At 45.5% G+C, this 27,402-nt stretch overlaps 1 protein-coding gene across 3 annotated transcripts in view; it reads left to right on the forward strand.

Annotated features, from left to right (window-relative positions):
* Positions 1-27,402, forward strand: part of RASAL1 (RAS protein activator like 1) — a 209,473-nt gene that overhangs the window by 125,142 nt on the left and 56,929 nt on the right. For 2 of the 3 annotated variants that reach the window (XM_077296589.1, XM_077296581.1), the window contains exons 6-10: positions 1,253-1,334; positions 15,320-15,466; positions 15,648-15,739; positions 16,797-16,914; positions 17,011-17,161. In XM_077296589.1, coding sequence (XP_077152704.1) covers positions 1,253-1,334; positions 15,320-15,466; positions 15,648-15,739; positions 16,797-16,914; positions 17,011-17,161 — 590 coding nt within the window. The remainder of the gene's footprint in view (positions 1-1,252; positions 1,335-15,319; positions 15,467-15,647; positions 15,740-16,796; positions 16,915-17,010; positions 17,162-27,402) is intronic. The other variant, XM_077296594.1, reaches the window with a different exon arrangement.

A 27,402-nucleotide genomic window follows, 5' to 3' on the forward strand; every position in this document is an offset into this window, starting at 1 on the left:
TGTATGGAGCATCTTATGGGGCCATAATCAGCATTTGTGCAGCATTATATGGGGCAAATGTGTCTATGGAGCATCTTATGGGGCCATAATCAGCATTTGTGCAGCATTATATGGGGCAAATGTCTGTATGGAGCATCTTATGGGGCCATAATCAGCATTTGTTCAGCATTATATGGGGCAAATGTGTCTATGGAGCATCTTATGGGGCCATAATCAGCATTTGTGCAGCATTATATGGGGCAAATGTCTCTATGGAGCATCTTATGGGGTCATAATCAACATTTGTGCAGCATTATATGGGGCATATTTTAATATGGAGCATCTTATGGGGCCCATCATGAACTGTATGGAGCATTATATGGGGCTCCTGATTCAATATGGATTTTCAAAAACACTTAACCTACTGATGTCTCAATTAATTTTACTTTATTGGTATCTATTTTTATTTTTGACATTTACCGGTAGCTGCTGCATTTTTCACCCTAGGCTTATACTCGAGTCATTAAGTTTTCCCAGTTTTTTGTGGGAAAATTAGGGGTCTCGGCTTATACTCGGTTTGGCTTATACTCGAGTATATACGGTATTTGGTATTATTGCATTCATAAAAGTCCGATCCGGAAGGGGTAAAGGAGTATTTTGGAGCAGGTATGCTTCACAAAACGCCTGAAAAATCACTCAAACGCTTAAAAGTATTATTATTCTTTTCTATTGTTAAACAAGTTGCTATTTTCATGTTTGTTCTTTTAAGCATATTTTTCCACTTCTGGTTTTGAAATACACTCGATGGGGAAAAAAAGAAAGTGCATGTCACTTCTTTGAAGCGGTCCAATCCTAACTAGTCTTTATCCAATCAAACTGCTTCAAGTAAAAAAAAACTCTTCTAAAATGCTTTGGGAATTGGAAAACTACTCCAAAAACTTCACATAGAAGGAGCATTTCCTGAAGTGGTTTCCACTAGAAAACTAATTATTTTTGACTACTTCGAAAAAACTCAATGTGCGCGTAACAATGAGATTTGCAAATTCCCCCACATTGCTGAAATACGCAAATTCCCCAATGACAGTAAATACCACAGGTATTCTTCATAACCATAAAAACCACAGACGTAAACCCACAGTGTTACATGACTTTGTTATGATATAGGCTTTTTATTGTATTTATTCATTTTTGTATTGTTTTTACACTTGCTCTAGGTACTAATATATACCAATGAAGTTTGTTATGTTTCATTACTTTTCATTTCCTAATACAGAGATCTGGCACCACGAGACATCTCTGGAACTTCAGATCCATTTGTACGAATCTTCTGTAACAATCAAACTTTGGAGTCCTCAGTAAGTATTCTGTTACTTTACTTATGAACTGTGCATGTGGATTCTAAAAATCTGTGTCTTATGACTCATTTTGATGAGCCAGCAATTGGGGAATTAACTACTATTGGCCCATCTAAACAAGCCATCAATAATCTGTTGTACGAGCGAAATGCTTGTTCCCAGGATAAAATGATTTTTAAACTGGTTTAAATCTGGTTTAAATATTAACCATCGTTTTAGTTTAATTGAAATGACGGTTACACTTTAAACATCTTCACTCATCGGTTGCACATTGGTGATGTGCTGCTAATAATATCATGTTCTATGGAAGATGGATCACATTAACAGTCATTCTATCTTGTCGAAGTAGGCCAGTAAACAGGCACCAATCGGCTTGAATATAGCCAATCTGCAGTCATTTATTGGCTTTATCCCATCCTGGACTTTTGCACTGCACGACACACAGTCTCTGAATCTCCCTACCTTTTCTCTAGGCTTTTTGGTTTGTTTTGGAAATAAAATAAAGTGTTATTACACATCAAACTGAGTGGCAAAGTTTGCTAAACACTGGAAGGTTGGAAGGGCGACATTATTGACCTCAAGGCAGGATTCCTAACCGTTGACTCTTTACCTGGGTTGATTTAAAACAATGATCATCGCTCTGCACGCCATCTTTTTCTCAGATCTGGCATGCAAAAATGGGGTTACTTGTGGGGGTTTCCACCGTTAAGGCACATAAGTGGCTCGCCAAATGCAACATGGCTTCCACAGACTATTCCATCAAAGTCTGCGCTCCAAAATGCACTCCTTCCTTTTGGAGCTCATTAGTGTGTCCAAACAGCAGTTTTCCCGCCAAATATGAGGTTTCGTCATACTCAGAAGAAATTGCACAACACATTTTAAACTCCATTTACCCTTGTGAAAATAAAAAATGTGGGGCTAAAACTAAATTTTTGTGGGAAAATGTGATTTTTTTATTTTCATGACTCAACATCATTGTAACGCTGGTGGGTGTGGACCCACTGCACCACAGGCCAGGCTTATCTTGGAGGGGTGTAACTAATGGACTGCCAGGTATACAACACCAAGGCAGTCTTTGGGTCTGCAGCAAGGGAAGGGAAGGTCAGAGGCGCAGGTATGAAGAATCGAGGAGCGAGACAGAGGCATAGTCAGATGGTCCATGATTGGGATAAGCAGCACAGGATCAGTAAAAGTAGCCGAGGTCAAGAGCAGAGAGGTTAGGCAGGATGGGTAAACAAACTTGGATCATTAATGTGAAGTGGAACACAGAGGAATGCATGAGTGTGTCGTGAGTAGGAACCAACGTTTGGGTGGGTAGTGGTAGGAAGGCTGCCAAAATAAAGACCCTGCTATAACGGGATAGGCAGATGAAGCGAATCTCTGCAGGACACTGCATAGTTAAATTCCTATGGAGACCGGCCACGCCCCCCTAAACCTAAATTAATGCCATAGCACAAGCAGCAGTGCTGCAAGAAGCAAACTCAACGGGATGACCTGATGTGATTAGCAACTGCATGGTGAGTAGAGGGACGCAGAGGAGGCATGCGGGTTATCGCCGTTAAGGTGTCCCCTTTATGCTCCCTCCTTTTTTGGTCAGACCGGCAGAGAAACCTTTCAAGAATTGCAGTGGCGTGGATGTTCCCAGTGGACTCCCAAGCCTTCACCTCGGGACCAAAACCCATCCAGTCAACCAAATAGAAGGTCTTTCTCCGGACTGTTATGACCTGGTGGTTAAAACAGAAAACCTGGGACAAGCTCTGAGGAAGTGGTAACTCTACTGACCGCAATCCCTAATCCTATCACACACACTAGAAATAGCCGTGGAGCGTACCTAACTCTCCCTAGACGCCTCTTCACAGCCTAAGAGCTAACTACCCCTAAAGATAGAAATAGCAGCCTACCTTGCCTCAGAGAAATTCCCCAAAGTAAGGTAGCCCCCCACAAATATTAACTGTGAGTTAAGAGGGAAGTGACAAACACAGGAATGAAACAGATTTTAGCAAAGGAGGCCGAATCTTCTCTAGAAAGACAGAGGATAGGAAAGGGAACTATGCGGTCAGTATAAAAAACTACAAAAACCACGCAGAGTGTGCAAAAAGACCTCCACACCGACTCACGGTGTGGAGGTGCAGCTCTGCACCCCCAGAGCTTCCAGCTAGCAAGGAAATATCATAATAGCAGGCTGGACTGAAACATAGCATGTACTGAAAAATATATTCAAAAACCAATGAACAGCAAAATGACTAGCAAGGACTTAGCTTCTGCTGGAGTAGTCAGGTCAGCTGAGAATTCCAAGAGAGATCTGAACCAGTACTGAGACATTGACAGCTGGCATGGACTAACGACCTGGGCAGAGTTAAATAGGGAAGCCAGCAGCAGAAATAAATGAGGGCAGCTGAGAAAGCCAACCTCAAAGATCAGCAGTACCACTCAAAGCCACCAGAGGGTGTCCAAGGACAGAACTCACCAAAGTACCATTCACGACCACAGGAGGGAGCCCGAGAACGGAATTCACAACACCGGACCTTCTTAGAGTCCAAAATGTCCTTATCTTCGAACACGTCCAAAGGACCTCTGAAAAACATGTCAGGAGAAAAAACTTGGAGAACCAATTTAGGACTACTCGTGTCATGAATGTGCCACACTCTGCGGGGACCTGTAGTACATCTGAGATTAGAAGATCGCAACAATTACCTAAGCACAGGTCCTCTATAAATCTTCATGGCCAGTCATGAGTTAAGTTTTATTGTGGCATGGGAAGCATTTACAGTACCTCATTGTCTATTGGCTGTGCTGCTTATTGGAACCACACTCTTCCATTATATAAACCTGTACCTAGCTTTCCTCCATGCGAGCAATATAATCTTCATTCTGTTCCTGGCTCCATTGGAGAAAGTGGTCTGGAGAGTCGCTATTAGTCGTTTTAAGATTGTTGCATGTAGTTTGTTGTGAATACCTGTATCCTCCCCTTTTGGCATTTTTTTGTGTTGCTTTTCTGCCTCTTTACTGGGCACCCATTTCCTCTTCGTATTTTATCCTGCGTGTCTGCCGTTTGCTTGTGTCTTGATTTCCCCCCGTCTGTCCAACCTGTGTTTACCCTTTCACTCTTTCCCCTTTCCTTCCTAGGGGAGGGTGGGAGCAGCTTAGGGTTTTGTAGAAACCACAGGGAGGTATAAAACCCAAACATCTCCCCCTTCAGGGGTAATCCTAGGTTTAAGGATAGACTAGGACTCCCCTAGATTAATGCAAAAATGAAAAACAAGTCAGCTCACCTGTCCAGGCTACTTCTCATCTGATCCCACACGGAAGGTAGGAAGCCGAGCAACTGGTTAGAAATACACACGTGGAGAAGATCCAGCAGGATGTAAGCATTCATATAAAAAATAACATTTATTTATCCATGATTAACCCCTTCAAGACCTTGCCCTTTTCCGTTTTTGCGTTCTCGTTTTTCGCTCCCCTACTTCCCAGAGCCATAACGTTTTTATTTTTCCGTCAATATGGCCATGTGAGGGCTTGTTTTTTGCAGGACAAGTTGTAATTTTGAACGACATCATTGGTTTGGGCATGTCGTGTACTAGAAAATGGGAAAAAAAATTCCAACTGCGGTGAAATTGCAAAAAAGTGCAATCCCACACTTGTTTTTTGTTTGGCTTTTTTGCTAGGTTCACTAAATGCTAAAACTGACCTGTCATTGTGATTCTCCAGGTCATTACGAGTTCATAGACACCAAACATGTCTAGGTTACGTTTTATCTAAGTGGTAAAAAAAAATTCCAAACTTTGCTAAAAAAAAAAACAAAAACGTAATTTTCCAATACCTGTAGCGTCTCTATTTTTCGTGATCAGGGGTCGGGTGAGGGCTTATTTTTTGCATGCCGAGCTAACGTTTTTAATAATACCATTTTGGTGCAGATACGTTCTTTTGATCGTCCGTTATTGCATTTTAATACAATATCGCGGCGACCAAAAAAATGTAATTCTGGCGTTTCAAATTTTTTTCTCGCTACCCTGTTTAGCGATCAGGTTAATGCTTTTTTTTATTGATAGATTGGGCGATTCTGAGTGCGACGATACCAAATATGTGTAGGTTTGAAAATTTTTTTAAATTGTTTTATTTAGAATGGGGCAAAAGGGGGGTGATTTAAACTTTTATATATTTTTTATTTTTTTCATATTTTTTTAAACATTTTTTTTTACTTTTGCTATGCTTCAATAGCCTCCATGGGAGTCTAGAAGCTGGCATAGCCTAATCGGCTAGGCTACATAGCAGTGATCATCAGATCGCTCCTATGTAGCTGAATTACAGGCTTGCTATGAGCGCCGACCACAGGGTGGCGCTCACAGCAAGCCGGCATCAGCAACCATAGAGGTCTCAAGGAGACCTCTGGTTGCCATGCCAACGCATCTCTGACCCCCGATCATGTGACGGGGGTCGGCGATGCGCTCATTTCCGGCCCGATGGCCGGAAGCACTGGTTAAATGCCACTGTCAGCGTTTGACAGCTGCATTTAAGTAGTTAATAGCGGCGGGTGAATCGCGATTTCACCCGCCGCTATTGCGGGCACATGTCAGCTGTTCAAAACAGCTGACATGTTCCGGCTTTGATGCGGGCTCTCCGCCGCAGCCCGCATCAAAGCTGGGGTACCGACCTGCGCTGTAATAGTACGGCGGAGGTTGGTAAGGGGAACATTTTTTTTCACAGATGTACCATATTGTGAACATCAACACATAGCAGCATATGACACTACAGCAACTATAGCCTACGCGTTTCGACAAGATGTCCTATTCATGGCTGAATCATGAATAAGTAAATTTTAATCATGGATAAATGTTACTTTTTATACAAGTACATACTGTACATCCCGCTGGATCTTCTCCACGTGTGTATCCCCTAGATTAAAGAATAGTCCCTGTGCCCTAGCTTTCCTACAATCTCGGTGTGACAACTGCCTTCAAGAGTGAGACATAGAAGGCATTCGAGATCCGAAGATTAGGCGAAAACTGAGACTTATAGGACACAGGGTTAACCTGCTTGAGAATCTTGAACGGTTCAAGGTACCGAGGAGCAAAATTGTACAAATGCACCTTCAGCAGAATGTTCTGAAAAGGTAAACAGACCTTATCTCTGAGGTACTGATGTGGCGAACCTCTCTTCTTGACTGTATGAATCTTTGTCGCCGGAGCTGAAGGAAGTCGCCATAATAGGAATCAGCAGCTGGTATCCTGGAGAATGCATACATAGGAGAGGATACTTGGGATGCTGGGATTATACCACAAAGAATGGATATGCTCCCCAACGTGGTTGTTCTGGAAAATTCCACCCAGGGTAGTAGTTGCACCCAGTCATCCTGACGGGCAGAGATAGAGTGGCAAAGGTAGCTCTCGTAGATCTGATTTACCCGTTCCACTTGTCCATTGGTCTGCGAATGGTACATGGAGGAGAAGTCCATCTGGACCTTCAGCAGCTTGCACAGGGCTCTCCAAATCTTTGAGGTGAACTGGACTCCACAATCGGAGACTATGTGGAGAGAAAGACTGTGGAGACATACATGCTGGAAGAAATGCGTGGTGAGCTTTGGAGCAGAGGGAAGGCTGGCCAGGGGTATGACATGAGCAAACTTATAAACCGGTCCCCCACGACCCAGATGGTGTTGAAACCCTCGGAGAGGGACAGTTCCATGATGAAGTCTATAGTGATATATTGCCAAGGGTCAAAAGGAACCAGCAGAGGCTGGAGGAGACCAGTAGGCTTATCCCTGGACCCGTTGAAGCGATCACGCGTGAAACAGCCATAGTCCATCTTTTTTCTCCCCGCATGCCTCCCTGACTTGCACGTCCATTTCACTGTCTATGCCACGTATGGCGAAATAAAGGACTGTTGAAAGATTAGATTCAACATGGCGAGTGCCACATTTTCTTTTTTGGACATTTAGTATACATGTGATTTTCATGCAGAGCACTGTAAAACAGTTGATTATTCTGCTGTACTTCAGAAACTAAAGGATCATTCAACTCCAGGTGTGACACAAGCACTCCACTGGTGCAGTTTGATTTTTTCTTTGTTTGAGAATCTTATCCCTGGAAGACTTGTTTCTGGCACATTGTGAATAAGTGGTAACAAACTCCCAGACATCCTTGACCATCGAGGGCCACCAGAACCGGCGAGCAATCAGCTCAGTGTTCCCAGGAAATAATTCTCCTCCTAGCAGAGGAGACAAAGGTCTTGCCCAGAGGAATGTCTTTTAAAAAGACAGGGGCTGCCTCTATAATCCTGACCTGGTCAATGATGTGCTGTGGCTCCTCCAGGGAATCGGTCACATCAAAGGATCGAGACACGGCATCTGCCTTAACATTCTTCTCTGCAGGATGGAAGTGCAATTCAAAGTTAAAACAAGCGAAGAAGAGTGCCCAACTGGATTGACAAGAATTAAACCACTGGGTGGACTGCAGGAAGGTCAGATTCTTGCAGTCTGTGTAAATTATCACCGTAGAGCTGGCACCCTATAGTAGATGTCTCCACCCCTTTAGTGACATCTTGATAGCCAGAAGCTCGCAATCCCCAATAGTATGATTTTTCCCAGTCAGCAAAAAGTTTGGAGAAAAAAACACAAGAGACAGACTACCCCGAAGGAGTTTTCTACAAAAGCACTGTCCTGGCACCTATAGATGAGGCATTTACCTCCCAAGAGAAACTGCTTCTTGGGATCGGGGTGAAGCACCTCTGGAGCTCTCGTGAAGGCCTCTTCCAAATGCTGGAAGGCCAACACTGCCAACTCAGGCCAGTCTCTTGCGTTGGTCCCCTTCTTGGTTAAGGTGGAGATAGATGCCACAAGGGATGAGAAGTGCTGGAGAAATTGCCTGTAGAAGTTTGTGAAACCCATGAAGCACTGAGTGGCACTCAGACCTTGCGGACCGGGCAGGATAGAACAGCAGAAACCTTTTCAGGATCCATTTTGAGACCTTGGTTTGAGACAATATAGCCAAGGAAATGCAAGGAGGTTCTTTCAAAGACACATTTGGACAATTTGGCAAACAAATTGTTCTTCCGGAGACAGGTTTTGGCAGACATGTTCTCTGTGGGAAAGATCAGGAGAGAATATCAACACATCATCCAAATACACAACCACTGAAACAAAGAGAACATTCCAGAAGATGTCATTAACAAACTCTTGAAACACTGTGAGAATGGCATGATGAGATACTCATAGTGACCGTCATGGGTATTAAAGGACGTTTTCCATTTGTCGCCCTTATGGATACGAATCAAGTTGTAAACCCCTCCGAGATGAAATTTAGAAAAGATGTTGGCTCCCCGGATTCTGACAAATAGCTCAGAAATCAAAAGCAAGGGGTACTTGTTTTTAATTGTGATTTTTGTTAATACTTCTATACAGAGGCATAGGGAACCATCCGTCTTGGTCACAAAGAAGAAGCCAGTACCATCAGGAGTGGAGGACGCACGGATGAATCTCTTGACTAAATTCTCTTGGATGTCTTTAGACATAACTCGGGTTTCAGGTAGAGATAAAGGAGACACCCACCCCCATGGAGGGTGTCAGGTAGGAGATTGACGGGACATTCATAAGGTATGTGGGTGGCAGAACCTCAGCCTTATTTTCCCCAAAGTCATCTGCAAAGGCACTGGAATAGATGAGCAATGAGGCAAGGTTCAAAGGTACAGGAGAGTGGAGTCTTGTGAGTGACCTTGACTAGGCAGTTGGAAGCACAGTGTTATCCCCAATTAAGTATTTGATCAAAGGACCAGTCACCGGTGAGTGTAGATGCAGCCATTGAAGGCCCAGGAGCACAGAATTCACCCATCTGGATATTACGTAGAAGGAAATCTTCTTGGTATCTATCACATTGATCCACAGCGTGAATGGCAGAGTTATGAATTGAGCAGGTTTAGCCAGGAGTTGCCCGTCTATGGAAGCAATAGTCAAAGGATGATCCAGCTGTTGTGAAGGGAGCTGAAGTCAACAGACAAGATCCAGATGAATGAAGTTGCCTGCAAAGCGGGAATCCAGATGGGCAACGATAGAGAGGGATATCTCCTACCAGGTCAAGGTAATTTCAGAAAATAATTTTGGAAAGCAATTACTCTCACCTAGGGTCATCTCTCTGGCCAATCCTAGGTGCTGGAGTTTCCTGGACTCACAGGGCAATGGCAAACAAAATATCCCTTGCCTCCACAATACATACAAATGTTCTCTCTGTACATCCACTGTCATTCCTGTACAGAAAGCATAGTCCACTCAACCTGCATTGGCACAGAAGCTGGTGGTGTCACTTGTGGTAGCAAAGAGACCTGGAAGTTTGGAGCCAGTATGCGTGGTCCTCTGGCATGAAGAGATACTTAAGCTAGTTCCTGAGCTCATTCATAGAAATAGAGGTCCTGGTGGACAGGTGTATAATGGCATCTAGCAAGAAGGTAAATCTCTGACAGCCAACTCATCTTTAATTCGACCGGACAGACCCTGCCACAAGGTCGCCACCAGAGCTTCTTCGCTCCAAGTCAGCTCCGCAGCCATACTGCATAAGGCATACTGGACTACAGTATCCATTCTCTGCCTTAGACTCAACAAAGTCAAGGCTACAGATGAGGTACGGCATGGAAACTCGAAAACCGTACGGAACATCTCCAGTAACCTCTCAGCATCACGGGTGTCTGGACCTTCATGCTTCCCTAAGACTAAATGAATGCCATGGCAGAAGCAGCAGTGCTGCAAGAAGCAGACTCAGCAGGATGACATGACACGGGGATAAAGTGCACAGTAAGGCCGGGTTCACACTTGTGAGAAACTCGCACGAGTCTCTCGCATAAATACTCAGCACTACCACCGGCACTCAGGATCGGAGAGTGCAGCTGCATGTTTTTCTATGTAGCTGAACGATCCGGTCCTGAGTTACGGCGGCAGTGTGGGTGTTGATGCGAGTTTCTTGCAAATGTGACCCCGGTCGCACTTGGGGTTCAAGGTGCTCACCAAACATCTAGAAAAATTCCTTGAGGGGTCAAGTTTTCCAAGCCCTGCCGTGCACTCAAACAGTTGGTTTCCACCACATATGGGGTATCCACGTACTCTGGCGAAATTGCACAACAAATTTTGTGGTCCACTTTCTCCTGTTACCCTTGTGAAAATAAAAAAATGGGGATAAAACAACATTTTTGTGTGAAAAATTACATTTTTAATTTTCACGGATCAACATTATAAAATTCTGTGAATCACCTGGCGATTCAAGGTGCTCACCACACATCTAGGTAAATTCCTTGAGGGGTCTAGTTTCCAAAATGGAGTCACTTTTCAGGAATTTCCACTGTTTAGGCACATCAGGGGCTCTCCAAACGAGACATGATGTCCACTATCGATTACAGCCAATTTTGTGTTCCAAAAGTCAAGTCGTGCTCCTTTCCTTCCAAGCTCTGCTGATCGCCCAAACAGTAGGTTTCCACCACATATGGGGTATCAGCGTACTCAGGAGAATTGCACAGCAAGCTGTATGGTGCATTTTCTCCTGTTACCCTTGTATAAATGCAAAATTTGAGGCTCAAGTGACATTTTGTGGGAAAAAGTAACATTTTCATGTAATAAATGAAATTGAAGTTAATAAACTTCTTGAATATGGTTTTGAGCAGTTTGAAGGGTGTAGTTTTTAGAATTGTGTCACTTTTGGGTATTTTCTGTCACACATGCCACTCAAAGTCACTTCAAATGTGATGTGGTCCCTAAAGAATCGTTTTGTAAATTTTGTTGGAAAAATTAGAAATTGCTAATAAACTTTTAATTCTTCTAACTTACTAACAAAATAATCATGTTTCAAAAATGATGCAGATGTAAAATAGACATGTAGCAAATGTTATTTATTAACTAGTTTGTGTGACCTAGCACACTGGTTTAAGGACATAAAAATTAAAAGATTGAAAAAGATCGGTAAGTGCTGCTAGCCTAAATTCTCATCTTAAAGCCACATGGCGTCTTTTTGCTATCATAGGTAGCCTTGTACTCACAGCAGCAGACCGTATACACTGTATATATGTAGTTGGTGGTCTCCTCTGACAGCGCACACCGGGGGTTTTTCCCTCTCTTTTTCACATCCTTGGGTACTGTATCTACTGATATTATGTTTTTATGTATTTTGCTACTAAGCATGTAATCTGCATGTTATTTAATAAAGTATTTTGTATCACGTAAACACCTATTTGCTCCTAGTTTTCTCCTTTTCTTCATGTGTTTTATGGAGTTGGTTTTTCTTCTAGGTGGGTAGTCGTCTTGCACTACTTAGTGCTCTCACCCCCTCCCTGTATCTGATATGTTGCCTGGTTTTGTTACCATTGTATTCTATTGGTGCGAGAAAAAAAATCAGATCTCATACGGACCTTCAGAGTGGCATCCGATTTGTATGGATATATTTCTATGATAAACGTAGGATACTGTATGTGATCATGTACATGTTTTATTGTAGTTGTTTGAAAATGGATTGTATGTGGACGTTACACAGACGTAAAAAATGGCTTGTATGTGGACGTCACACACATGTAAAAAATGGACACAAGGATGAAGCGTGGATAAAAATCAGAAAAAAAATCCACATTTTCTGGATGAAAAACACAAATTTTCATATGCTCGTCTGCAGGCGCCCTACACAGATTGATAGATCTGACACACTCACCATCTGTATATGGTCCACAATGCCAGGGTGTTGACAGGTTTTCCAACCCGAGCATACAGACAAATTTGAGGCTATAATTTTGGAAGACCTGTGATCTGTTCTGGCATTGAGGTCTGTATATTAACCATCAAATACATTAGTGTGACCCTGGCCTAATGGTAATTAATCCTACACTTGTGTGTTCATCACATGACCAGGACAGATTTCAATGTAAGCTTATATTTAATGACAGCAAGTAAAGAATCTTGAAAATTATACAGAACTAATATAGAAAATATATAAAAAAAATGTTATCATTCATTTTGATTATAACATTTGCCTGCTACCTCCACTTTTGAGGTGGGTTTTTAAGTTGGCCGTTGCATTTCTATAGGGTAGGACGAGTGGTAAGTCTGGACCACACCTCCACATCATAGGAAAGGCAGTGGAGCCATGGTTTAGATTAATCTTTGCTCTTCTCATACCATTATACTGCTACTAGCTATTGAACCCGTTCTACGCCCGGGTGGCGAGCATTTATATTGGAATATGGTCTCCATCCTGGTATGTGCTGCTCCTATCCTGTCATATGCTGCTCCATCCTGCGCCCCCATCCTGTCATGTGCTGCTCCACCGTGTCATGTGCTGCTCCATCCTGCGCCCCCATCCTGTCATGTGCTGCTCCACCGTGTCATGTGCTGCTCCATCCTGCATCCCCATCCTGTCATGTGCTGCTCCACCGTGTCATGTGCTGCTCCATCCTCATCCCCATCCTGTCATGTGCTCCCATCCTGCGCCCCCATCCTATCACGTGCTGCTCCATCCTGCGCCCCCATCAGTGCGGGCGGCTGTGCTGAGTGCGGGCGGCTGTGCTGAGTGCGGGCGGCTGTATGTGGCTGTGCTGAGTGCGGGCGGCTGTATGTGACGTGGCTGTGCTGGGTGCGGGCGGCTGTGCTGGGTGCGGCAGCTGTGGACGGCTGTGCTGGGTGCGGTGGCTGTGCTGGGTGCGGCGGCTGTGCTGGGTGCAGCGGCTGTGCGTGGCTGTAGGCGGCTGTGCGTGGCTGTGGGAGGCTGTGCTGGGTGCGGCGGCTGTGCGTGGCTGTGGGCGGCTGTGCTGGGTGCGGCGGCTGTGCTGGGTGCGGTGGCTGTGCTGGGTGCGGCGGCTGTCCGTGGCTGTAGGCGGCTGTGCGTGGCTGTGCTGGGTGCGGAGGCTGTGCATGGCTGTGGCGGCTGTGCGTGGCTGTGCTGGGTGCGGCGGCTGTGCTGGGTGCGGCGGATGTGCTGGGTGCGGCGGCTGTGCTGGGTGCGGCGGCTGTGCTGGGTGCAGCGGTTGTGCGTGGCTGTGGGCGGCTGTGCTGGGTGCGGCGGCTGTGGGCGGCTGTGCGTGGCTGTGCTGGGTGCGGCGGCTGTGCGTGGCTGTGGGCGGCTGTGCGTGGCTGTGGGCGGCTGTGCTGGGTGCGGCGGCTGTGCTGGGTGCGGCGGCTGTCCGTGGCTGTGGGCGGCTGTGCGTGGCTGTGGGAGGCTGTGCGTGGCTGTAGGCGGCTGTGCGTGGCTGTGGCGGCTGTGCTGGGTGCGGCGGATGTGCTGGGTGCGGCGGCTGTGCTGGGTGCGGCGGCTGTGGGTGGCTGTGCTGGGTGCGGCGGCTGTGCGTGGCTGTGGGCTGTGCGTGGCTGTGGGCGGCTGTGCTGGGTGCGGCGGCTGTGGTCGGCTGTGCTGGGTGCGGCGGCTGTGTGTGGCTATGGGTGGCTGTACGTGGCTGTGGGCGGCTGTGCTGGGTGCGGCGGCTGTGCGTGGCTGTGGTCGGCTGTGCTGGGTGCGGCTGTGCGTGGCTGTGGGCGGCTGTGCGTGGCTGTTGGCGGCTGTGCGTGGCTGTGGGCGGCTGTGCTGGGTGCGGCGGCTGTGGTCGGCTGTGCTGGGTGCGGCGGCTGTGCGTGGCTGTGCTGGGTGCGGCGGCTGTGCGTGGCTGTGGGCGGCTGTGCTGGGTGCGGTGGCTGTGGTCGGCTGTGCTGGGTGCGGCGGCTGTGCGTGGCTATGGGTGGCTGTACGTGGCTGTGGGCGGCTGTGCTGGGTGCGGCGGCTGTGCGTGGCTGTGGTCGGCTGTGCTGGGTGCGGCTGTGCGTGGCTGTGCGTGGCTGTGGGCGGCTGTGCGTGGCTGTTGGCGGCTGTGCGTGGCTGTGGGCGGCTGTGCTGGGTGCGGCGGCTGTGGTCGGCTGTGCTGGGTGCGGCGGCTGTGCGTGGCTGTGCTGGGTGCGGCGGCTGTGCGTGGCTGTGGTCGGCTGTGCTGGGTGCGGCTGTGCGTGGCTGTGGGCGGCTGTGCGTGGCTGTGGGCGGCTGTGCTGGGTGCGGCGGCTGTGGTCGGCTGTGCTGGGTGCGGCGGCTGTGCGTTGCTGTGGGCGGCTGTGCGTGGCTGTGCTGGGCGCGGCGGCTGTGCTGGGTGCGGCCATTTTCTTGGTCCTGCTCCCGGAGTCGGCGCCTGCGCAGTCCGCGCTTTCCGGCGCCATTTTCTTGAAGACACTGCAATGTGTCTTCAAGAAAATGGCGCCGGAAAGCGCGGACTGCGCAGGCGCCGATTCCGGGAGCAGGGGGACAGTCACGGCCCGGAAGCGCGTCGGTGGAACGGGTCAGGTAAGTATACTCACCCTCCGCCTCCTGGCTCGTCCCTGCTTGTCCGGTGGAGATCGCGGTGTGCGTTCAGCGCTTACGCATACCGCGATCTCCTGGGAGCGTCGCTCTGTGCGGTCCAGACTGCGCCGGCGCTTGCGCTTGCGCAGTCTATAGAGGCTTCGGACAGAGTGACGCTCCCAGCGTTATATTATAGATATTGGACACAGAATGACTAAGGACTGGAAAGATGGTGTCAGTGGGAGAGGTAATGGGAGTCAAGTAGGTAGGGTGACTTTACGTGAAAAATATATAGTCACTTTAATGATAATGACGATGCAGCTAGTATTGTGGATCATGTCTGTGGATGTGTCTAGTGTTTCAACGGTCCTAGTTAAACAACTATAACCCAATGTATGAATGAGGCTAGGGCTATATGGTGGCATGCACTCAATGTCGCATTGTAATGATATCCTATGGTATCACATTGTGACCAGTGACCTCTTGCGACTGTGACACATAATCGCAAACATTGTGTTTTTTTTTTTACTTACAGCAAAATTACAGCTCTAAAATAGTCGCAATTGTTTTTGTCGTACCACTTTTCAGAGAATTGCTGTTGCGCTATACATTTGACACATGTCACCATGCAGCCCCAGCCTTAGTACTTAGTACTCCTCGGCCTCTAGCAGATGCTGTAGACCTGTGCTATACTACCTAGTAGTTTGTTTTCAGGTGATTAAAAGAACACGTTTTCCACGCTGGAATGAAGTATTAGAATTTGACTTGCGAGGAATAGAGGAACTAGATCTTGGAGATCAAGTGATCAGTATTGAAGTTTGGGACTGGGATATGGTTGGAAAGAATGACTTCCTTGGCCGTGTAAGTATCTTCTAAGTACCAGTAAAATGCTTTTCTTTCCTCTCCTTACCCTTTATCCTATGTTGTATCTCATTTTCCCACTGTATCATTTATGACTACCATGATTTACACTCTTATTCTCTCACTCCTTGCATGTTTCAACAATGTCTTCCATCACTCACCCTCTTAACACCCCCTTCAGGTGTGCTTTCCCTTGGAGCCCCTACACAGAAACCCTGCGGTGACTGGCTGGTTTCGCCTCCTGCCTTTTGGAAACACGGAGGAGGAGAATGGGTAGAATGATGCTTGTTGTGTGACGTCATAATGTGATAATGCTCTAAAAAATAAACAAGTGGGACGGCTCCTTAAAGCGTCTTTGCTACTATGATATAAAGTTATTGTTCAGTCCTCAAGTCTTTATTGATATAGTAGAAAGTGACAGGATAATTGGCCTCTGCTCTCCACTGAAATGATGCCTCCATAGAGCCCTATACATATGTTGTCCATGCCATCCGATTGACCAGTTGAAGCTATCATAAGGGCTCTTGAAAACGATTGTAAAATTTGATGGACAGCACTCGACCCCATGTTATTCTTTGAAGCAGTATCTGATTTTTTCTTCGGACCAAATCAGTCTGATGAAAAAATTTGCAGCACTCAAGAGTTGCATCCAATTATCGGATCGCACTCACCCATTCATGTCTATGGATCTGTGGAAAAATCGGACTGCACTCAGATGACATCAAAATGCGCAAAAATGTAAAATATGATTAAATTAAAAACATAGGAACTGGTTTTCAGGAGTTGAAATTTATGGTGACGGAAACACTTTAATCATTTTAATACACACATTTTTATTTGTTTGCGAAAATTCTGATTAGACAAAACAGGTTTCTGCTGGAAATAAAAACTAAAATATTCAGGAAACTCCATATTTTACCATTATTCATTGAAATATAAGGTACATGTATAATTTAAAATATATACCTGGAAAAAGACCATTTATCAACCAAATAATACCCACAAATTGCTGTAAACTGCTCCGCCTGGATAGGAGCCCCACTCTCCCCCACCGAGTAATAAGTTATTAATATTACTATCACCCACTTCCATCACTCAGGGCAAAGGCCCCACAACCCTGCTGCTACTGTACATAATGTTATAAAATAAGACATACAATTATTTATCCAAAATAACAGTTTTGTATAGTATATGCTGAATACATATAACACTGCTTTTTGTGTAATTGTGAGCAGCATGGCTTTGTGTAAATGCTGTGTACAGCAAATGTTCATATCTGTCTCTGCTCGTTGACTTTAGGCTTCTATCACATCGTTTTTCTGCCTTTCAGAGGTAAGCTTGGGTCCTTACGTGTCAAAATTAACCTGTCTGAGGAGCGAATATTACCCTCTGTCTATTATCAGAACCTCATCCAGCTTCTTGTGGAGTCCGCACAATCCCCTGAGCAGGTGGGATGCTTATAGCTCTTTAATAATTCATGGAGGACTAGTATCTTCTGTGGGTTCACAGAGAACGAGTGAATGTTTTTTTCTGTGCTTTAACAGGGAGACTCTAGTGTTCTAGATCTTCTGGAGGAGATGTGCTCGGCTGAGAGCCGGCAAGAAGTGGCTGTGAAGCTGGTGAAAATTTTCCTAGGCCAAGGACTGGCAGTCACCTTTCTTGACCAACTGAATATGCGAGAGGTGAATCGAACTGGTGAGGTCACCTTAGTCAGATCAACCCCGTACATTATCATGCTCTCAAGTCATCCAAATATCACTTTATTTCTTGCTCCAATACAAAGAGAATAGGTTCCCCTATCTGACAACTTTTGTCCTGGTGGCTTTAAGCGGGATATTGGTAGCATAAGCTTATACCACTGCATAATTCTTGTCTTCTTGCATGTTTTTAAGTCTGTTGTTGAAGTTTTTAAAATATATTTGGTAAATTTTTATTGGTGTTAGGTCAGGCCTCATTCAGACATCTGTTTTTACTTGCATGCAAGAAAAAAAAGCTTAAAATTTATATACCGGTACAATAAGTTTTAGTTTCCTGTAGTCCATAGGCAGCATATAAAGGGTTAACTTGTTAGATCCCTACTTTGAAACAGAGCGCATGTTACACATCACCATAAAAGTAGATCAACAACCACAGAACACCGTTTATGTATGCAGCAAAGAAAAAAATATTAGATGGAGGGAAGTCTGTGCTGCCTACGGACTCCAGGAAATGAAAATTTCAGGTAAATAAATTTTAAGCTTTCCTGTACGTCCTATGACAGCACACAATTGGACTTGAGAAGCAATTAAAAGAAGGGGAAGTACTATAGAAACGGCTTGCTCCAAGATATTTCTGCCAAAACGCCAAATGCTCCAGTGACCTCATGTTCAGCCTGTAGTGTTTAGCAACTGTAGACATGGATGGCCATGTAGCAGCCCTGCAGATCTGCTCAATAGGCACACGAGCAAGTTCAGCCCATGACTGAGTGAAAAGGGCACTAACTGATATTGGCGGATCTTGCCCTTTCAGGAGATAACAGTCCTGAATTAGTTAGGAATTAGTTAGGAATGATTCCTGGCATGAGTCTCAGGATAAGATGATCTATCCTGTTACATAAATAAGGTTATTTCAATGAAAGTCCCTGGAGTTCCCTTATTCAGTTGGCTGACGTAATGGCTACTAAATACAGTTTTTTATGAGAGATGTTTAACAGAAGCTAGGTCTGCTAGCTCAAAGGGAGAACTGGTGAGCAATTCAGCACCAGGGATAAATCCCAAGGGGAAGTTGGCAGGTGGAATGAAGGTATGAGATTCTTAACTGCCTGAAAAAAAATTCTGATTAAAGTATTACCAGAAAATGAGACATTTAGATGAGAATTTATGGCTGAGAACTGGGTTTTTTTAGTGTTCCGTTTCAGGCCTTTATAAAAACCTTCCTGAAGAAATTGAAGGATATATGGTAATGAGGAATCTGGGAGTTCTCGGGAAGCCTTCCATAAATTAAAAATCATCCAGATCCTGGAATAGCTCTTGACCATATTTGATCTTCTAGAGGGTAGCAGAGTATAGATTTCAGCTTCTGAAATACCTTGATTGTTTAAATCTTGCCACTCAGTCTCCTGGCAGTTAGATGGAGCTTGTGGAGGTCTGGATGAAGAAAGTCCCCCTGAGACAGCAGGTTGGGAAGAGCAGGTATCTTCCAATATCTGCCCTTGGATAGGGTTAGGACATGTCAAAACCAAGCATTGTGCAGGCCAAAGTGGAATTATTACTATAGCTTCTGCCTGATCTTCCCTAATCTTCCCTTTCTTCATCTTCATGATAAATGGAAGATGAGGAAAAACATAGACTAATATCTTTCTCCAGGATCTTGAGGCCATGTATCGCCCAAGGACAATCAAGAGAGCATAATTTCTGAACCTTGGCATTCTGCCTGGTGTCCATCACATTGATCTCTGACATGGTAAAAAATTTCTTGTCAGGGGCTCCATTCTCATGGATGAATTTGATTTCTGCTCAACCAATATGCTATCCTGTTGCCAGACCCTGAATATGTACCGCTGAGAGTTATGAGAAGGACTAGTTCGGCCCAGGCAAAGAGCAGACTAAATTTTTAGGCCAGAGAAGGACTCCCTGCCTCACCTTGTTTATTGAGATAGAATACTGTCGCTAGGTAGTCTGATTAGATTAAGATATCCTAGAAACAGCTGCCTTGGAAGTGAGACAAGGCAAATATGACAGCTCTCATCTATCTTAGATTGGAAGGAAGAGATTTCTCCAGGGAACAACACTTGCCCTGGACCCATGATTCTTGTAAATAAGCACCCCAACCAGAACTTGATGCATCTGTCGTTATAGTCATCAGTGGTCTTGGCAGCAGAGACTTGCATTTCTGAAGGTGCCTCAGAGACATCCACTACTTCAAAAGTTGTTTGGTAATGTGTGGAATGTAAAATGTCCCGTTGACAGAATGACAGTTTTTATTCCAGGCTGACAGGATGCTGTATTGAAGAGATCTGAAGTGGGCTTTGGCCCACGGTACTACTTCAAATAGGAAGTCAGAGAGCCTAGCACTGTCATTACTGTCATGACAGAGATGTGTTTGTTGGAAATCAGACATTTGACACTCAATTTGCAGACGCTGTGTTTCGGGGTACTGCCCCTCGTCAGTGCACTGTCTGCAGATTGAGATTCTGGTTTGGCTATTATCCTAAGTCATGTGACAAGGCTCGTTAAAGGGTCAACATTGACTTGTAGGATTGCTACCTTCCAATAGGTGGCACTAGAGTTCTAGTTCTCTTCCTCTCTGAAGAGACAATTTGTATAATTAGCATATTTCCCAGAGGAGCATTGCGGCTTTAAGTCTCCTCAGCTCGGCATGCTTAGCATGTCAATCTCCGCAAGGAGAAACTATACTTCTTGGATATCGGTTGGACGCTTCTCACACAGCCAAACCAGATCTCCACTTTGCTGACGAGGGCCAGTACCCCAAAATACAGTGTCTGCAGATTGATATTCTGGTTTGGCTATTATCCTAAGTCATGTGACAAGGCTCGTTAAAGGGTCAACATTGACTTATAGGATTGCTACCTTCCAGTAGGTGGCACTAGAGTTCTAGTTCTCTTCCTCACTGAAGAGACAATTTGCATAATTAGCATATTTCCCAGAGGAGCATTGTGGCTTTAAGTCTCCTCATCTCGGCATGCTTAGCATGTCAATCTCCGCAAGGAGAAACAATACTTCCTAGACCTCTAAGGGTGAGTTACACAAAAAAAATCAGCTGCTGATTTAAGAAGGAGCAGATTTTCAAGTAATTCTTCCCTGGACATTCCCTCCTGAATATCTGATGGTACAGCTCTGGCAAAAATTAAGAGACCACTGCAAAATGTTCAGTTTGATTTTTCTCTTTATAGGTATATTTTTGAGTAAAATGTAAGTTGTTATTTTAGTCTATAACTTCTGAAAACATGTCTCCAAATTTCCAAGCAATAAATTTTGTACTTTTTTTCTGTCAAAGAAAAATGGTCAAAATAAAAAAACCCAGTGCTTTCAGACCTCAAATAATACAAAGAAAACAAGTTCATAATCATTTAGAAACAACAATACTAATGTTTTAACTTAGGAAGAGTTCAGAAATCAATATTTTGTGGAATAACCATGATTTTTAATCACAGCTTCTCGCGCAAAAATTTAAGCAGTTCTTTGTTTGATGGCTTGTGACTATCCATCATCCTCTTGATTACATTTAAGAGGTTTTCAATGGGGTTCAGGTCTGGAGATTGGGCTGCCCATGACAGGGTTTTGATGTGGCGGTCTCTTAATTTTTGCCAGAGCTGTAGTTGACTCTAGCCATGGGAACTTTTGATAGAGCGATCCTGGAAATGAAGGCAGCCGCAGAATAGTATCTTTTCAGAAAAGAATCTGTCTTACTAACCACAGAATCTTTCAACAAAGATACTTCATCTGATGATGATAATCTTTATTTTTTATATAGCGCTAGCATATTCTGCAGCACATTACAGACATTATCATGGAAGGTTTCTCGGATAAATGTGCTACAGCAAGGTCAATTTGGTGTCCGAAGCGTCCTGTATGAATCCCCCAACTGCCGTCACTCTTCTCTTCAGGGCCGATGGTCGCCGCCCCCTTCGCGTTGTTGCTTCTTAAATCCGGCGCCTGCGCTGTGCGTGCCTGCCTGGGGCCTGCGCAGTCTTCATTATCAGTAGCAGCTCAGATGCAGGGTGCCTGACTGCGCAGGTGCGGGCAGTGCGGCCGCCCTGTTACTGAATCCCCGCCCCGCACTGTGTTATTCATTATGCACAGTGCGGGGCTGGCATTCCTGGGCATGCGCACTGCGCTTGTCAGATGCTCCCCCGGTCCCCCGCCTTCCAGCGTTGTTCTTTGTGGCTGTTCCAAACGTCGGCAATGAAACCTGTATATTCGGGCAATGGTATAAATAAATATTTGTATGAAAAAAAAATATAAACCATAAAAGTACACATATTTGGTATCACCGCATCCGCAACGACCCGACCTATAAAACTATCCCACTAGTTAACCCCTTTAGTGAACACCATAAAAACATGCAAAAAACAATGCTTTATCACCATACCGCCGAACAAAAAGTGGAATAAAACGCGATCAAAAAGGATCTAGGTAAACAAAGTACCACTGAAAACATCATCTTGTCCTACAAAAAGCAAGCAACTCCATCAGCAGAAAAATAAAAGTGGCTCTGAGAATAAAGCGGTGCAAAAATAATTATTTTTTTCTATAAAATAGTTTTTGTGTAAAAGTGCCACAACATAAAAAAAATATATAAATAAGGTATCGCTGTAATCATACTGACCCGAAGAATAAAACTGCCTTATCAATTTTACCACATGCGGAACAGCATAACCCCTCCCCCCCAAAAAAAAATCCTGAACTGCTGTTTTTTGTTAATTCTGCCTCACAAAAATTGGAATAGAAAGCGATCAAAAAATCGTCCCGCAAAAAACAAGCCCTGACATGACTCTGTGGGACAAAATATTGAAAAATTATAGCTCTCAAGATACGGTGATGCAAAAACTATTTTTTTTAATAAAAAGCGTCTGTTAGTGTGTGACAGCAGCTAAACATGAAAACATGATATACCGTAAACCTGGTATCGCTGTAATCGCACCAACCGAAAGAAGAAAGTCGCCTAATCACTTATACCGCATGAGGAATGGCGTAAAAAATATATAAAACCAATTCTTCACCTGCTGTTGATTTATCATTCTGCCTCCCAAAGATCACAGTAAGGCTCGGCGCACATTTATCCTGCACTTTGCGTTGAGCGCTTGCACAGGGGTTTCTGCATAAATCTCTGAAATACGTGATTCAGATGGATCCTCTGGCAGAAGATTCCCTATAATGAGGCAGATGGAGGCACTGTAGACGCCATAGGACCTGTCATCCGGCAGTGTCTTTTTAGGATTGCGGAAAAGTGCCGTCGGCCACAGTTTTGTGCACTTCTAAAAAGGACACAGCTGAACAGAGGCCAGATGGAATCCAGAGTAACTCTGCTGCCTCATTATAGTGAATGAATCCCTTGGGGGTTTCATCTGGATCACGTCACTCAGAGATTTAGATGGAAACCCCAAAGTAAGTCCTCAGTGTAGAGTGCCAGATAAATGTGATCCCAAACGTTATATGAGGCTACTTTCACACTAGCGTCGTGCACTGCACATCGCAATGCGTCGTTGTGGATAAAAAAACGCATCCATGCATTTTTTCTAAATAGACTTTTATTAGCGACGCATTGTCGACGCAGTGCCACACGTTGCAACCGTCATGCAACGGTTGCGCCGTGTTTGGGCGCACCGCCGCCACAAAAAAACGTTACATGTAACTTTTTTAGTGCGTCGGGACCGCCATTTTCGACCGCGCATGCGCGGCCGAAACTCCGCCCCCTCCTCCCCGTACCTTACAATGAAGCAGCGGAAGCGTCTTAAGACTGCTTCCGCTTCCAACGTCGGGCATTTTCTTCACTCTTCACAGTATGCGTCGGTACATCGGGCCGACACAGCGCGACGGCCCCGTACCGACGCTAGTGTGGAAGCAGCCTAAAATGTTCCCAATAAACGCTTCAACTCAATCTACAAAAAAAGCAAGCCCTCACTCTGTTAGGGCTAGCGAAATGCACCGAGTAAATATAGAGGTTTTATTAATTGATGCGTTCGCAGCCCGGGGTCCACCGTGCAGGAGAACCTGCTGCTAGCAAACGGCGGAACTATAAGGCGGTATGAGCTAACCCTGTTACTTCACAGAGTAGCCGAAACTCAAAGCACTGCGCCCTGTTTGACTTCACAGTGGCACAGGCTAACTACCCAACTGAGAGCAGTCAGTGGTCATGCATGCACACAAACTCCTCGCCGGAGGTGCCAGCATTCTAGGGGCTTATTTCAGCCAGGTCCCTGAATACATTCACACAAAATCTCCTCGCCGGAGGTGCCAGCATTCTAGGGGCTTATTTCAGCCGGGTCCCTGAACACAAACTCACATGACCACACTGGCGCAAAGCACATAACATAGAACAATACTAGCGCATGGCCTTGTGGCCATGCAAGCCTTAAATAGTTGCAGCACGTACAGGACCTTCCTATAAGGACCAATGAGAGGCTGCCACAGAGCGTGAGCACCTACAGGACATTCCTGAAGGACCAATGGCCTTAGCTGCAATATCTGATCATGTGACCCTCGATCTCCACTGAGAGATCTTACTCTGGGCATGCTCAGAACGAGAAAAGCAGGACTTAGTCCCAGAAGCGTCTGCTCGCCGCTGCCCGGCACTGACTTCAATGGCAGAAGCAGGAAAAGCAGCAGTAACTCTTTGTACAGAGTCAGACTGAGCGAGACGCTGTGACCGACGTCTCCGCTGAGCAGGCTCCACTGCGGCAGTAGAAGAATGGGAGACCGCAGCGGAGATGGCCCGAGATTCCCCCTGTGCAGAGGCGGGAACTCGACCCCTAACACACTCAGGTCTATCATCTGTTAACGGAAATATAGGGGGCTTCCACTTTACTGGTAGTGAAAATGCTCTGGAAAAGCGAAATGGCTCCTCACCTGCCAAATGAAATTCAGCAAATGCTCCGCTCCCATATCCAAATGCCCCTCCCTTCTGAAGCGATGTGAGCCCACCTAACTTACAGGTGCATGACTCCAGAAGCACGGGCAGTTCATAACGTATTGGTGACTACAGCGTACTGGTCATTACAACGGCAGTTTGCAATTTTCAGCATTCATTGCTGCTTGTTTCTGGAAAATACCCATGGAGTCAAAGTCGGCACTACACCTGTAGATAAATTCCCAAAGGGGTATAATTTCCAAAATGGGGTCACTTGAGTGGGGATTCTGCTCTTCTACGAGGGGGCTCTATATATGGAGTCCGCAAACTGTTCTGGTAAAATCTGCGTTCCAGGAGGCAAATAGCGCCCCGTTCCTCTCAAGTTTCTCCGTATGGCTAAGTATTGCTGTACAGCCATATATGAGGTATTTCTACAGTACAGACCAAAAGTTTGGACACACCTTCTCATTTAAAGATTTTTCTGTATTTTCATGACTATGAAAATTGTACATTCACACTGAAGGCATCAAAACTATGAATTAACACATGTGGAATTATATATGCGGTTATGCACCCTATACACAGAGTGGTGACTGAACCTGCGCGGGCCCACCCCTATGACTACAAGCTAGAGGCCACCAAGGGGGAATAAAGATAATTTCCTCCTGGCAGCGGGACTCTCAGTGTCGGTGCTGCATGGAATCAGAATGCGATGAACCTGCAGAATAACCCCATATCTGCAGGCTAATAGCGTTATTTTACATCACAGGTTCACTTTAAGGTAAAAAATTGAATGTTCTTTTCAATGTAGACATGTTGTTTTAGTGAATATTAAACATGTGAAAAAGGAATCTGGTTAAATTCCGGCTATTCATGTTTCTAAGCTAACAATAGAGAACAATATACAGTACAGACCAAAACTTTGGACACACCTTCTCATTTAAAGATTTTTCTGTATTTTCATGACTATGAAAATTGTAGATTCACACTGAAGGCATCAAAACTATGAATTAACACATGTGGAATTATATACCGTATATACTCGAGTATAAGCCGACCCGAGTATAAGCCGACCCCCCTAATTTTGCCACAAAAAACTGGGAAAACTTATTGACTCGAGTATAAGCCTAGGGGGGAAAATGCAGCAGCTACCAGTAAATGTCAAAAGTAATAATAGATACCAATAAAAGTAAAATTAACTGAGACATCAGTAGGTTAAGTGTCTTTGAATTTCCATATTGAATCAGGAGCCCCATATAATGCTCCATACTGTTCATTATGGGCCCATAAGATGTTCCATATTAAAATATGCCCCATATAATCCTGCATAAAGGTTAATAAAGGCCCCATAAGATGCTCCATAGACACATTTGCCCAATATAATGCTGCACAAATGCTGATTATGGCCCCATAAGATGCTCTATAAAGATATTTGCCCCTTATAGTGCTGCATAAACGTTATGGCCCTATAAGATGCTCCATACAGACACTTGCCCCATATGCCGTAGTGCCCTACAAACGTTAATTATGGCCCCATACAGACACTTGCCCCATATAGTGCTGCACAAACTTTATGCCCCTATATAGTGCTGCAGAAGCGTTATGGCCCCATATAGTGCTGCAGAAACGTTATGGCCCCATATAGTGCTGCAGAAACGTTATGGCCCCATATAGTGCTGCAGGAATGTTATGGCCCAATATAGTGCTGCAGGAATGTTATGGCCCCATATAGTGCTGCAGGAATGTTATGGCCCCATATAGTGCTCCAGGAATGTTATGGCCCCATATAGTGCTGCAGGAATGTTATGGCCCCATATAGTGCACCAGGAATGTTATGGCCCCATATAGTGCTGCAGGAATGTTATGGCCCCATATAGTGCTGCGGGAATGTTATGGCCCCATATAGTGCTGCGGGAATGTTATGGCCCCAATATAGTGCTGCAGGAATGTTATGGCCCAATATAGTTCTCCAGGAATGTTATGGCCCCATATAGTGCTGCAGGAATGTTATGGCCCCATATAGTGCTCCAGGAACGTTATGGCCCCATATAGTGCTCCAGGAATGTTATGGCCCCATATAGTGCTGCAGGAATGTTATGGCCCCCATATAGTGCTGCAGGAATGTTATGGCCCCATATAGTGCTGCAGGAATGTTATGGCCCCCATATAGTGCTGCAGGAACGTTATGGCCCCCATATAGTGCTGCAGGAATGTTATGGCCCCATATAGTGCTGCAGGAATGTTATGGCCCCATATAGTGCTGCAGGAATGTTATGGCCCCATATAGTGCTCCAGGAATGTTATGGCCCCATATAGTGCGCAGGAATGTTATGGCCCCATGTAGTGCTCCAGGAACGTTATGGCCCCATATTGTGCTGCAGGAACGTTATGGCCCCATAGATGCTCCATACAGACACTTGCCCCATTTGCTGCGATAAAAAAAATAAATCACATACTCACCTCTCCGTCGCTCAGGCCCCCGGCACTTTCAATAGTCACCTGCTCCTCGTTCCGAGCGCCGATCTGTCTCCAGCACTGACGTTCAGCAGAGGGCGCGCACTGACCACGTCACCGCGCCCTCTGACCTCAGCGTCACTGCTGGAGACAGATCGGCGCCCGGAACGAGGAGCAGGTGACTATCGCGCAGCGCTGCGCTCCCCTCCCCGTATACTCACCTGGTCCTGCCGCTGTGTAGATCCTGCTTCCCCCGACGCCGCAGCGCTTCATCCTGTACTCAGCGGTCACATGGTCCCGCTGATTACAGTAATGAATAGGCGGCTCCACCCCTATGGGAGGTGGAGCCGAATATTCATTTACTGTAATGAGCGGGACCATGTGACCGCTGAGTACAGGAAGAAGCTGAAGCTGCTGCTGCCGGCGCCGGGGAAGCAGGGACCGCGTCTGGACTAGGTGAGTATTTTTAGACAGCCCCCGCTCCCCCTCCCCTGCCGACCCCCGGTATGACTCGAGTATAAGCCGAGAGGGGCAATTTCAGCCCAAAAAAGTGGGCTGAAAATCTCGGCTTATACTCGAGCCCTGTCAGGTTTAATAAGTGGGATTTCTTGCCTTATAAATGGGGTTGGAACCATCAGTTGTGTTGTGCAGAAGTCTGGTGGATACACAGTTGATAGTCCTACTGAATAGACTGTTAGGATTTGTATTATGGCAAGAAAAAAGCAGCTAAGTAAAGAAAAACGAGTGGCCATCATTACTTTAAGAAATGAAGGTCAGTCAGTCTGAAAAATTGGGCAAACTTTGAAAGAGTCGCCAAGTGCAGTGTCAAAAACCATCAAGCGCTACAAAGAAACTGGCTCACATGAGGACCGCCCCAGGAAAGGAAGACCAAGAGTCACCTCTGCTTCTGAGGA

The sequence above is a fragment of the Ranitomeya variabilis genome, chromosome 1, assembly GCF_051348905.1.
Source record: "Ranitomeya variabilis isolate aRanVar5 chromosome 1, aRanVar5.hap1, whole genome shotgun sequence".
In the NCBI taxonomy this organism is placed as follows: domain Eukaryota; kingdom Metazoa; phylum Chordata; class Amphibia; order Anura; family Dendrobatidae; genus Ranitomeya; species Ranitomeya variabilis.